The 13339-nt window shown below is 39.5% G+C and overlaps 1 protein-coding gene across 1 annotated transcript in view; it reads right to left on the bottom strand.

The window, feature by feature from the left end:
• The window catches only part of TMC1 (transmembrane channel like 1), a 183527-nt gene that overhangs the window by 73713 nt on the left and 96475 nt on the right, over positions 1–13339 (bottom strand). The window contains exon 9 of the mRNA XM_025358883.1: positions 10875–10973. Coding sequence (XP_025214668.1) covers positions 10875–10973 — 99 coding nt within the window. The remainder of the gene's footprint in view (positions 1–10874; positions 10974–13339) is intronic.

Genomic DNA, 13339 nt, shown 5'->3' with positions numbered 1-13339 from the left:
CTTCTTTTTTTTTTTTTTTTTTTTTTTTTTTGAGACAGAGTCTCACTCTGTCACGCAGGCTGGAGTGCAGTGGCATGATCTCGGCTCACTGCAAGCTCCGCCGCCTGGGTTCACGCCATTCTCCTGCCTCAGCCTCCCAAGTAGCTGGGACTACAGGCACCCACCACCATGTCTGGCTAATTTTTTGTATTTTTAGTAGGACGGGGTTTCACCATGTTAGCCAGGATGGTCTAGAACTCCTGACCTTGTAATCTGCCTGCCTTGGCCTCCCAAAGTGCTGGGATTACAGGCGTGAGCCACCGCGCCCAGCTGAGATGTGCTAATACTTTACACACATAATCTCATGTATTTTTTATATAAGCCTGGTAGCTAGGCTTGTATAAATGGTATTTTATACATGGCAACTACAAGTTTCAGGATGATTGTCTAATATTTCACAGGTCACATGTGGCAGGATTCAAACCCAGGTTTGTTGGAATCTCATGTCTAGTTTTTGTCATTATGCTACACTGCATTTTTAACTCTTCTGGCTTCTAAAGAAAGTAGTTCCATTTGCCTTTTGGGCCATGGCCCATGCCTGATACTAACAGTGGAAATTCTAGACCCTATGTCCAACGCCATTACACATCTCACTCCACTTGCATGTCTCACAGGAAGCCTGAACATAGCGCATTCAAGAAAGTTTCCCAAACCTGCTCCTTCCCCCTATCTCAGGTGCGCTCCACTGCCTGTAGGATAAAGTCTGACTTGAGCATAATGAAATTGTTCTCCCTGGTTAGGCCCTTTTTTGAATTTATTTTTTTTAGTATGACAGGCTCACTTCTTGCCACTCTCCTCTCTCCCTAAATATGAACTTTGCTGAATCACTCTTGGGTGTTGAGAGCATAGCACCATCTCATGCCTCCATGCCTTTGTGCATGCTGATCTCTCTGCTTGGAATTCGTTTCCCAATTGCCTGCCCCATTCTAGAGCCTGCTCTATTCCCGCCCTTTCTTTAAAACTGGTTTAAGATACCTGTAAAGCCTTTGTTGAGCTCTCGACCACAGCCAGTTGTGATAGGGGTAATGAATGCCCCTTCCTTTCTCTCAGCATTTCCTTCAGAGGCACGGAGCTTCACTCAGTGCAATACGCCTCAGCCTTTCTCTGTCCCTAGACTCACTCCACCCCAGGAGAGGTGCAGTGATTTCTCTTGATAAACTGGGAACGAATTAACTGGGCAGGCCCAGCCCAAACATATCTTTCTTCCTCTAGGAGATAAGTTGCCCTCGAGGTAAACTGGCTAATTTGGGGTTCCAAATCAGCAAGACCATTTGGCTAAGAATTCCGGATTGTTCCTCCAATTCGATTTATATTAATAATGAATGTGGAAATATTTTTGCCCATCTGCCTCTTCTTTTTAAACAAATTATTCAGAATTCACATGGGAAATAGAGGTTCTCTTTACTGGGCTCTCTCAAGAGTCTAGTATCTGAACTCCAGTAAACCCCAACACTCAACCCTTATTCCATTATGTTCCCAAGTGCCTAAGACATATGTCCACCAGCCTCAGATTGTCATTTTGCATGGCAAGTATTTGTTTGCATATCCAATTAGATCATAATGCCCCTGTGGGCAGGGAATATATGTTAGTTGTCTTTGTATTCCCAACATCTGACATTCAATTTATATTTGTGGAGTGATTGAATGAACAAAATAAAAATTGCTTCTGGTAATCATTAGGAATCCTCATTTAGAATAAGCTCCTTTAAATTGTCATGTACACCAACTTTTTTTATTCTTCTGCTCTCTGCTACCCGTTTCAATAAAATAGAGTAAATCATCCAAGACAGTAACATGACAATAATAATCTTACATTTGGATTTAATGAATCAAAACACCAAAGAAGTATCTGAGAGACATTGAAGCTAGAAAAACTCTTTAATTTTTCCTACTGTCTAATTGCATAAAACTCTTACAAAATGAGATAATCTCAGTGCTATAAAATGAGTTTTATGTATAATTTCTTTCCACAAAGAAAAAAAAGTTGTCTTCTTTCATTTTGCAAGGAGGAGATTAAAAGCATATTAGAGGGTTTTGTTGGCCGGTTGACTTCTGGAGTTATAAATTTGCCCCTGGTTCTTTAAACTACTCAGAGCGAAGCTTTATGAATTCATACATGAAACAAGACGTGTATGGTCATCTGGACACAGCCTATACCGAGAGATACCTTAGTATCATATATTTAAAAAGGAGTTTTTGAACAAATAAAATAATTTAAAATGTAAAGAATATATTGCAACTACTTGGAAAAAATGAATAGATTTACAATCTCTACTTGTCACAGTAGATGTATTAGATTTATGATTTGGTGCTATGTGTTTAAATTATTGACTATAATTTAATGCATTGTCAAATTCAAACCTAATTCAATGACTCATCCTTTAATCTATCAGCTCGGCAGCCAATATTTAGATATAGAAAACTTCTTCCAGGTAAATTTAGCTCTTCCAACCTTAGTTTCTAACCTAGTCATATCGAAAGACTCTTCCTTGATCTCCTCACATTCATCTTGCCCTTCTACAATCTGTTGATTACCTCAAAATCCAAGTCTGATATGTCACTACCCACCTACCCCCACTTAAATTACTTTTAATTGCTCTGAGAAAAAAAAATAATTAGCGCAGTCTAGATTTTAGAGGATCCCACGTGCTTTGGTTCCCTTCTGTCTCTCCAATGCCTTGAGTTCTGATGTCCCTTCACATTCTGAGCTCTACTCAGCTCTACTCACATTCTGAGTTTTACTGTCCCCCAAATAAGGCCACCTCTTGTCATCACAGGATCTCTGTACTTGATGTTCCTACTGCTGAGAATGCCTCTCCCTTCTTTCAAATTCAGAGGTTGTCCTGACTCCTTAGAGCCCAATTTGAGCATTACTTTCTCAGAAAAAAACATTTTCTTTTATCTGCCTCCTTCCTTTAGCTCCTAAACTACATCAGGTTGCCTTCTGTAAGTTCTCATAACACTATATAGCTTTCCTTCATAGCATTTGGCACAAATACAATTGAATTTATTTTTGTGATTATTTGACTACTCCCCTGAACTTTATGTTCCCAAGCACGGAGACCTTGGGTTTTGCTCACCTTTGCTTAATGCCTGGCACCTGGCAAATGCTCAACAAATGTTTACTATGTTAATGAAAAGAAGGCTTATTTCTGTGGTCACATCCAAAGAAGGAATGCTGTTTTCATATTGTAAGTATAGCATTAGGATCATATGAATCCCGAATATTTGCAGAAGAAAAGCTCACCTTTGGTTTGGCCAAGTGTAGCCTGAGAGAGGTGATGACAACTAAAATTTGTTGCTAAGCAAAACAAAACAAAACAAACAAACGAACAAAGCATCGCTAGGACCTAAAGAAATCAGTCCCCAAGTTGAAAATATCAAGGAACCTAAAAGCAGACCCAGGAATCAATCTCGTCACCAGCTAGAGCTGTGTCATAAAGTCACCCAGGAGTATTAACAAGTTTACAAAGCAAAAGGAACGATCTAGGACCTAGAATAGAATATGAAATGTCTCTTCTTTTAATCAAACTTAATGAGCCTGTTGAACCAAAGAGACCTGCACTGGACACTGAGGAAGTGAAGTAAATAAGGGATAGAGAGCCCTTACATACTGCCAGTCCCAGCATCACATGCCTGAGCAGCACCCCGCCCTGCTCAGCAACGCCGCTGAAGGAATCTCACTACATCCACAGATGAGAGGGTCCTCACCCTCTCCAATGTTATGATCTCTGCTCCTAAGGAAAGAGATGTATCTCTAGGTGGATTTGAAAATTTATACATCTGAATTTGTCCACAAGAGGCTTAGCAGTCTTGCTTGGGGTCATCCCACCAAAGAATTATTCATGATCTAGGAGTTCAATCTCTGCTGCCCTAGCACTGAGGTAGGCCCAGACAATGGTTGTGGTAAACAGGTCATTCTGGCTGCATTTGAAACCTGTTGAAACTAAGTAACAGCAACAACAGCAGTATGAACAGCTATGATCTAAAGTGGAGGAGCCCAGTCACATTTTCAAGGTAGCAGCTGGGTGTGCTGCTCAGCTCTCCTTTGAGAGACAGCCTCCAGATGCCACCTCCTTGGATCCCCCAGAGTGGACCAAACAGTTTTCATATTGAGGTCACACACACCCTTACCTCTACCTAGATAATGACCGAGCATGATGGGAAATACTGGAGCTGGGTTATTGCTAACCAATATGGAATTTCTCTAATGGGCATACTTTGTTTAGAGACTCACCATTAGCCTAGCCAAGACTCTTTCAGAACTGTACTGCAGTCTGAGACTCTTCCTAAATCCTTCCTTCTCTCTCTCCTTTCACAGGCATAGGGTCAGCATTACCATCTAAAGGCTCTTCCCACCTACTCTGGCTCCCTCTCTCCTTTATCCTTCACATGCTTCCCTCCGCCAATATCTCTTGCATATAACATTGTCTTGATGTCTACGCCTCAGGAAACCTAAAATGATTCATCCCTTCAAATAAAGATGCATTTGAACTCCTGAAATATTTCTAAAACAAAAGATGTGCTATTCCATATGCGAATCACAAAATATCTCCTCTACATGTGTCCAGTGCAAAAAGAGATAAAGGAATTTAAGAGAACTGAGATATGTTTCAGAGGAGACACCCTTACTTTGGAAGATTATTATTTAAAAGAGTTGTCAATGTTGATTAGGGAACTGAACTCATTCTTATTAACATTCAAAATGTCACTAACCTGTCTCCTTTAAGGGCAGACCTCCAAGATGGGATGTGAGGCAGTCAGGGCAGAAGAAATAATCTGGGATGATATATTCCATCTTAGAGGGTTGTTATGAGGATACAATTTAATGTATGCACCTACTTAAGACATAATAGATGTTAAGTCTCCTCTCCTGCCCCTTGTAGGATATCTTCAATCTCCCACATCTATAATGATTAGCAGAACAAGGGAGGTGAAGTAGACATACCATTTATCCATCAGCAATGTACAAGGCAGGCACTCTCAAGGTGAAAAGCAGAATGCATTTCCCTTTACTCACAACTTAAATCTTTACCCATATGATCTCACTGTCTGATATCAGCTGAAGCTCCTTCCAAATTCCACTTTAGTTCCTCCTTCGTTCTTCTCACAAGAATATCAAAACCATACAGCCTCTTCCTCTTTATCATTTCTATATCACCCTTGTGCCTCCAAGTATCTTGCCAACAAAGACATCCTCTTCCTACTGACTTAAACTCATTCTTCTACTTCTATTAATTTACACGATACAATTTCTGCTTATTTGATTCATAGCATACATAATAACCTCCCTGTTTCTTGCGGTTTTAATAAACAGATTTCCTACACAATCAGCAAGATGCATCATTACATACTCAATAAGAAGATAAAAAAAAAATACGGTGTTTCAAAATGGTAAATTCTGACTTTGAAAAGCCGTAAGACTAGCTGATGGTGCACGTTTTGTATGGCATTTGTCTACTAATAACTGAAGAGAATTTGGATGAGTTGTAACACATGCTTCTAAGTCACAGAACACTGAGCTTTCATGGGTATGGAGAGGAGGTTCCAAGTTTCCCAGATGAAGCTCTACAGATTGGTAGTTCCTCACACCTTACCCCAAAGATTTTCTGATCCTTCCCATCCAACAGGCTCCTGTACCATAGGAGATCGTGCTTGTGTTTATCTGACATTATTCTGTAAATGCAGACCTTTAATCTATTTCTGCTTCTGTTCACCTGCCTCTATATGGAATAACTTAGCTCTATATAGTCTGTTCAAGGTCAACTGATCCTGTAGCTGGGTGTGCTATTCAGCTCTCCTTTGAGTGACAGCCTCCAGATGCTACCTCTTTGGATCCAAGAGAGTGGATCCAAATGTTTTCATATTGAGGTCACACATACCCCAAGCTCTACCTGGATAATGATAGCCTAGATAACGGCTCTAGCTTAAATAATGGCATAAATTAGGAATGGTCATGTCTACCTTACTAGACTAGGATGAGCAATAGGTTATAATATAAATAGAACAATGTGCCAGTTAGTAACTGTTTCAGCTTCAGACCCATCCTTGTATACGCTGCTTTGTGATGCTGGAGACAGGACTTGGAGAGTTACTTTTATCCTTTGAGACCGGATTCCTTGCAGATTTTTCCAATAGGAGGTACTTAGACACAGTAGTCAGGAGAAGGGATTTGCTCTTTCCTGAATGCATGGCTCCAGCAATGCCTCTTCACTCTAGTAACAGTATTTGGTTCCATTTCCAGCCTGTTCGAGCACACCCAAAACCAGTCTCACACACTCCCTGGGGCCATGCAGGGCCCTTCCTCCAAGCTCCTAGATTCTAATAACTCCACTTCTTCTTTTGTTCTCCCAGTAGTAGGGGTAAAAACTGTTCTGTGTTACCTGTTACTGTTTCCATGTTACCTCAATGTCCCTTTTTCCTTTTTAGTCCCCCAATATCTGTTTAACTAATTTTTTATATTAAATTATCTCTGTTGAGATATCTGTGCCTTCCATTTTCTTGACACATACTGAAACAAGTAGTATAAATAACTATAAATATATGAGTATAATATTCATAAATAAATAGAAATATCATAGCACTAAGCACAGTGCCTGCCCATATAAGTACTTTGTCTACATTAATTTTGATATTATTAACAAAAATGATAACATAAATAAAAGCAATATAACTGGAAATTTAGATTCTCTCTTCTGAGAAAGGTCTGGTTAACCTGATGTAACATACACAGGTTCTTGAGCTTGACTAGATTTTATTTTTCCTTCCTTGTATTCTTTTCTTATTGTCCAGTTCTAATGTGCTAAGGAGGACGTCTCTGCCCATTCCATGGGAGTTCTTAAAGGGACAGCCCACAGCTATCTGTGGCATCTGATCTCTCCCATCTATGCAGGATACTCAAGACAATCTGTGCTCTGGCAGCCTCTTCCCCTCTGCCATAGAGGACACCACATCCTGACCAAGACAGCATCTCATTTGAATCTATACTGTCTTATTACTAGTGACTACTTGGTTTTATTCTTTTGGATTCTTACTGTGAAACCAAATCTCATATATTTTAAATTAAGTTTTGTACATTTTTTTCTTGTTGCTATCTTCAGTTTTATAATTAAAGGTCCTGCCCTCTCTCTTATTGATGTACTTGTGAAATTATTTTGACCCTAGTATAGAGAATGTGCTCAATTATTAGCTTATTGTAGGATGGGCTGAATTCCTTCTTATTACAAAAATGTAAAAGCAAAGTGTTCCTTAACATGAATCAACCTATCTTTCCCTGCCAAATTTAGAATATAATCATTGCCCCCCAAAAAAGAAAAATCTTTCAAACTTCAAAAGTCATAAAAATGTGTATATCATATAAAAATCCTTAAAACAGTAATATTTTCTTTTAAATAATAATGTTATTCAGTGAACAATTTGATAACAACTATATAATCCTATTGCTTCCTTTCCCTGAATCTTTCAATAACTCCTCATTAAGGTCAGGGTACTTTTATTTGCTTACATAATTATACTTTGTTATAATAAAAGTCCTTTTACTAGCTTGTCACTATCCACATATATGGCCTCATGTAATACAACCAGCCCTGAATCCCGAATCGGTCTTCTAATAACTGTTTGCCTTTGGTCAAGTTATGGTTCTTTTAATAAGAAATATTTAGAGATTAAGCATTCCTAATTAAAAAAATCTGACCTCTTAAATGCTCCAAAATCTGAAATGTTTTGAGAACCGACATGATGCCACAAGTGAAAAATTCCACACCTGACCGCATGTGACAAGTCACAGTTAAAACACCATCAAATCTTGGTTTCATGAACAAAGCTACTTAAAATATTCGATAAAATTACTTTCAGGCTATGTGTACATGGTGTATATGAAACTAAATGAATGTTGTGTTTAGACTTGAGTATCATTTTCAAGGTATCTCATTATGTATATGGAAATATTCCAAAATCTGAAAAAAATTGAAATATAAGACACTTCTGGTCTCAAGCATTTTGGATAAGGAATACTCAGCCTGTACTGTGTGCCACATACTCTGAGCTATCTGCTGCTTCATGCATTATCTCACTTAATGCTCTTTGTGGTGGATACTGTTATTTTCTCCATTTCACATATAAGAACACTCTTGAGCTTAGTCTCAGATATAAATACCCACCATGAAGAGGGTTGTGAAGTAAGGGACCTTACTTACCAATCACAGTTCACTGCATGATGCAGATATTGAAGAAATAGAGCTATTAAAATCACTACTAACCCCAGCAATGATGCATGCCAACTTAATGACTGATACTAGCATGCAGTAAGCCTGTATGTGAATAAAATCAGTGTAATGGCTTTCTGTTATTTTCTTGACCTTTAAAAATTATCTCATTGCCTTAGGATTGTTTTCAGGCAGGCCTAGAAATAAATATCATAGAACACTCTGGTTTCTGTATCCTCTCCTGACCTATAAACCGTATTTCACCAAACTGGACATGAGAGAGCTGTCAAGGGCAGTGATACAATCTTGGGGAGCACACTCATCATCCAAACTCTTTCCCTCTACTTTCCTCTGAATTTGCCTCTCAGACCCTCTTGTCCATTCATTAGTAACTCTCTTAACAGCAACTTTTCTGTTTGTCTTCCTCAACTGAGTCACTAGCTTTCAAACCCCAAATGGACTTTTTTGCCCACAATTTTCCATTTCAGTTCATTGGGAAATTCAGAAGTATTTAAACTTCAGAAATCTATATGTAAAAATGAAAAGACCTTTTGTTCATATTTTTAGTCCTTCCTTTCTCTGGTATGCCTTAAAAAGCAGAAAAAGTCAGTGATCGCAGTCCCTGTTCTTATTAAGCAGATCAGAAGTTTGTCATTTTGCTAATTGGAGGAAGAGAATGAGAAATGAAAACAGTGGTAAGGTGACATAGTAATGTATTGTTTGCAATTTGAAAGTGAAAGAGATAAAGGGAGGAATAAAGAGAGGGGAGGAGGAAGAGATGGAAGAAATTAGGAGTGATAGAAAAGAGAAATAAAAGGGAAGAGGTAAAATCCAACTCAGGGGCCATCTCTTCTGTAAAACCCAGACCCACCTAAGAATAAATAAGAACCACTTACTCAGGGTTCCCCAGAATCTTTTTTCCTTTTTTAAAATTTTGCTAACTTTATGCACAGCATCTTGTATACTGGTTGCCTACGTGTCTTCCTTCTAATATCACGAGTACCCTGAGGTCAAGAATCATGTCACATCCATCTTTGTAAAACCTATGTATGTTTATAATTCAGTTTTAAAAATGCTGAATTGAAATGGAAAGTCCAACTGACAGGGGTGACTGAAGATTACAAATGCCACATATTTGTCGCTGTCATTGTGTCTTATGCTAATTTGATAGCTTGCTTTGTTCACTCAGAGATGGGAAAGCTTTCTTAAGGTTTGCACGTTCTGGTACTCCTCACATAAACTGGTCCTGTGGTTCTTACTTCAAGGCTCTACAAATCATCCCCCTCACTCAGGATTGTCAGTCAACGAGATTCATTTAGCCTCTACTGGATGAGGACTAGGTTACGGGCTGAAAAGATGTAGCAGACCTGATTCATTCTTTGGGAAACTCACAATTTAAGGAGGCTAAAAGTAGAAATCAAAATGTTTGTAAGATATACATATTAACACTATAAACAGGAAGTCTGTTTTTTCCCTCCTTCATCCTGCAATCTGTATAAAATTTTATTCTCATTGTCTAGCCTCCAAAAATTACTCGAATTATCAATTCCTCAATTTCTACCTGGGTACTTTCCCACCCATATGCTTCCAAACATTTCTAATCTAGTCACTGCTAAAAAAAGAATATGTGGAATTACATTGTTGTCAAAGACTTGACTCATACATATAGTCCAAAATGGTTTTTCTATGGAAAGGAGTTCTCCCACAGAATGAACTCGGAATGCAGGGTCCTTTGCACTCCCTTTGTTCTTACCTCTGGATTTAGTAGTCAATTCCCAGAAAATGGGAGCCCACATGGAGACCCAAAGAGTCCCCAGGAAAATGGGAAAGTACCCAGTTCTTCCACAGAACTCCTTTCCATAGTAATAATCTCTACAGAGGGGAGCTCAAAGAGTAATGCTCATTTGAATACTACAATGGAATAATACTAATTTTAGTATTATTTAGAAGTTAGAATTTAGTATTTCTTAGTTTTCAATATTTAGCTTTATTTAGTATTAACTAATGAGTTATACTAAATAGGAGGCTTGTATAGGAAGAGGTTAATAGGAAGCGTAAAAGTTTTAATTCCCTAGGAATCCAACAAGATTTTCCAAAAAGCACATTTACAAACTCTTCCTTTATTCTTTTCCAAAGCCAGCGATAAGAATATTTGCTTCAAGTCTTTGAACTCTGAGCTCACCTTTATTCAGTAGTCTATATTCCCATATATATTACCATTGTCCTAAATCATAGTCACATTTATATAAAGAGACTTTTCTTTCCTTCCTTCCTTCCTTCCTTCCTTTCTTTCTTTCCTTTTCTTTCCTTCCTTCCTTCCTTTCTTTCTCTTTCTTTCTTTCTCTTTCTTTCTTTCTTTTCTTTCTTTTCTTTCTTTATTCTTCCTTCCTTCCTTCCTTCCTTCCTTCCTTCCTTCCTTCCTTCCTTCCTTCCTTCCTTTCCTTCCTTCCTTTCTTTCCTTCCTTCCTTCCTTCCTTCCTTCCTTCTTTCTTTTTAAAGGGAGCAGGGACATCTTTATTAAGACATTCAGCCTGACCCAGGAGAGGAGGCCGTGGGTTTCAGAGTAAAATAAACTAAGTAGAAATGTAGAAATCCATCCTCCCACCAATACAGTTGTGTGGAGACACTTACATTGAAGTCGTACAACACACCAAAGTTTGCTGCCGATGCCTCTTCAGCCCTGGGAACTGTTTTCCTAGGTAAACTGCCATACGGCAAACCCCAGAGGTACTGTATGGAGAAGCAAAGAAAGCAGTGAACAATTAGAAACAAAGTCTGAGCCACACATGTGATCACAAATGGTTTTGCTTAAAAGCCCTTCTGAAACATTTTCCTGGGGACTCTTTGGGTCTCCATGTGGGGTCCCATTTTCTGGGAATCAACTACTAAATCCAGAGAACAAAGGAAGTGCAAAGGACCCTGCATTCCGAGTTCAGGGGACCACCAGCTGTCAGGTCAACCACATTCCCCAGAGGGCTTTCTGAGGATCCCACTGCCACCACTACCACCAAACTGTTCTGATTTAGAAGACTAGAAAGGAGAGAGGTAGCCTTTCGAGTCACAAAGGACTCAACAAAACCATCTTACCCACACCTTCATATGAGAATACCCCTTAGGAGTGGGGATGGAGGGAGATTCTGTCCTTCACATCAAGAGAGAGAATTCAAGGAAAACCAATCATGTAATTTGTGGGTGCCTGCAAAGTGAGAACACTTGCACCCTGATTGTGATGTCTGCTTCATCACCAATTCAGGGCTGCTGCCTCAAATTCATGCTACCTGATTGGAAGAGAAGCACAGTAGGGAGAATAGTACTGGGAAGAGGGGGTCAGTGAGAGGGCAAGAATAGGGTCATAGGAAGGTGCCTTGGTGAGAACTGGAAAGAGCACCTTTCTAGTCCCGTAGCTTACCAAGCAGCTGTTGCTTCTTCTGTGAGATGGAAACTTCCCTCCTAAAGCTGGGAACAGAAGATGAATGTGGCTTGAAGCCCAGGTGCAGAGCTTGACTGAGCAAAGGGCTGGACATCAATCTCTGCTCACTCCCTGTGCACAAGCTACACAACCTCCCAAAGTAGGCCTTTGGCCCATCTGGCTTCCTGGTCCAAACAGAATAGAAGGTGGGTTCCACACATGCTATCTCACCCCAAAGTTAGGGGGCACAGAGGACAAAGGAGATTAAGGTCTAAGGCTTGTCCAGGGACACAGGACCTTGGGACAAAAGGGCATGTGCCTTGGAGGAATACTGAGTGAGCCTGTAGGGTAGAGGCAGCTGAAAAATACAGGCTTGCTGCCGGGAGATGACTGCCCTGGCCTCTGGTGGTTCTGCAAAGTCAGCATGCAGATGCAGGATGTCCATTCTCTTATTCTTTTGCTGGAGTTGGTAACCATTGCCTAGAAAACAGGATGCCCCTCAGGATCTAATACAACCTACAAAAGGGTATCCAAAGCCAGCATGCTTCCTAGCTCTCAGAATACATCCAACCTAACACATAGGGACGCCATCCACTACATAGCAGATATTCTGTAATTTCATATCATTCAAATAAATCAGCAACAGCCTTTGATTTTCTCCACATGGAGGCAGCATGGTGTGGGGGGAAAGAGTAAATGCTGCTGATAAAGCATTTATATCTGCATCTGACACTAAGTAATGTCATAGTAGCCAGTGATGGAATGGAGGAGTTTCAGATTTCCTTAGAGAGGTAAGGGGGGGGGAAAAAAAGCTGGGGTTAATTTGAAATAGATAAAATACACACATTCAGCTGCATTACCTGAAAGTGTGCACTTGGGAAATAAACTATACAGAACCTCTGATCTTTGGTCAGTGTCTTCTATGAGCCAGACAACTTTAGAAGCCCTGGAATTATCTCAAAGATTATAAAACTAGTGGAATAAAGTGCAAAATCTTGGAGAAAGGGATTGAATCATGGGTTCTAGTCCTAGATCAGCTTAATAAAAAAATTTACTCCGAGATGTTAGCTAAGTCACATCAACATTATGCGACTCCATTTACATGTTTTACCTGGTTGAAGAAAACATCTTCCACCTTCTACATCATAAATTTGTTGTGAGGCACAGTAAGTAAAAGAAGTGAAAGAGTTTTGTACTATTAAAGGCTCACATCTCTTTATTAATGTAAAGCATTATTATTATTATTATTATTATTATTATGTTAATGGGAGGCTTAGTATAGAAACTGGCACTGATTTGAAGTTATCAAGATAAAAAGTCACCCAGAACACCAAATGTTGGCCACTGTCAATGCTGTATGAACCACATTGGCTTTTAAATACTGGTCCTAAAAGGTCCTTTGTAGGTTAAATAAAACCTAGCCCAACTTTTGTAAGGTAAGCATTCAAAGGTGTCAGAATCATTTAACTTCATATAGGTGAAGGCTCTGACCTCAGTCTAGCTTTTTGGCCTCAGCTGACCCTTTCTCCACATCAGTTCAGGGCTTTGTCTTCTTTGATTTGGAACCTCTGTCTGTTTTAGTTTCTGACTTTGGACCTAAAAGACCCCACTCCCACTCTCATCTCATCCCACTATTTGTGTGTGTGTGTGTGTGTGTGTGTGTGTGTGTGTGTGTGTGTGTGTGTGT

This window comes from Theropithecus gelada, chromosome 15, assembly GCF_003255815.1.
Source record: "Theropithecus gelada isolate Dixy chromosome 15, Tgel_1.0, whole genome shotgun sequence".
Classification (NCBI taxonomy): domain Eukaryota; kingdom Metazoa; phylum Chordata; class Mammalia; order Primates; family Cercopithecidae; genus Theropithecus; species Theropithecus gelada.
This window is presented reverse-complemented; position numbering and strand designations above follow the sequence as displayed.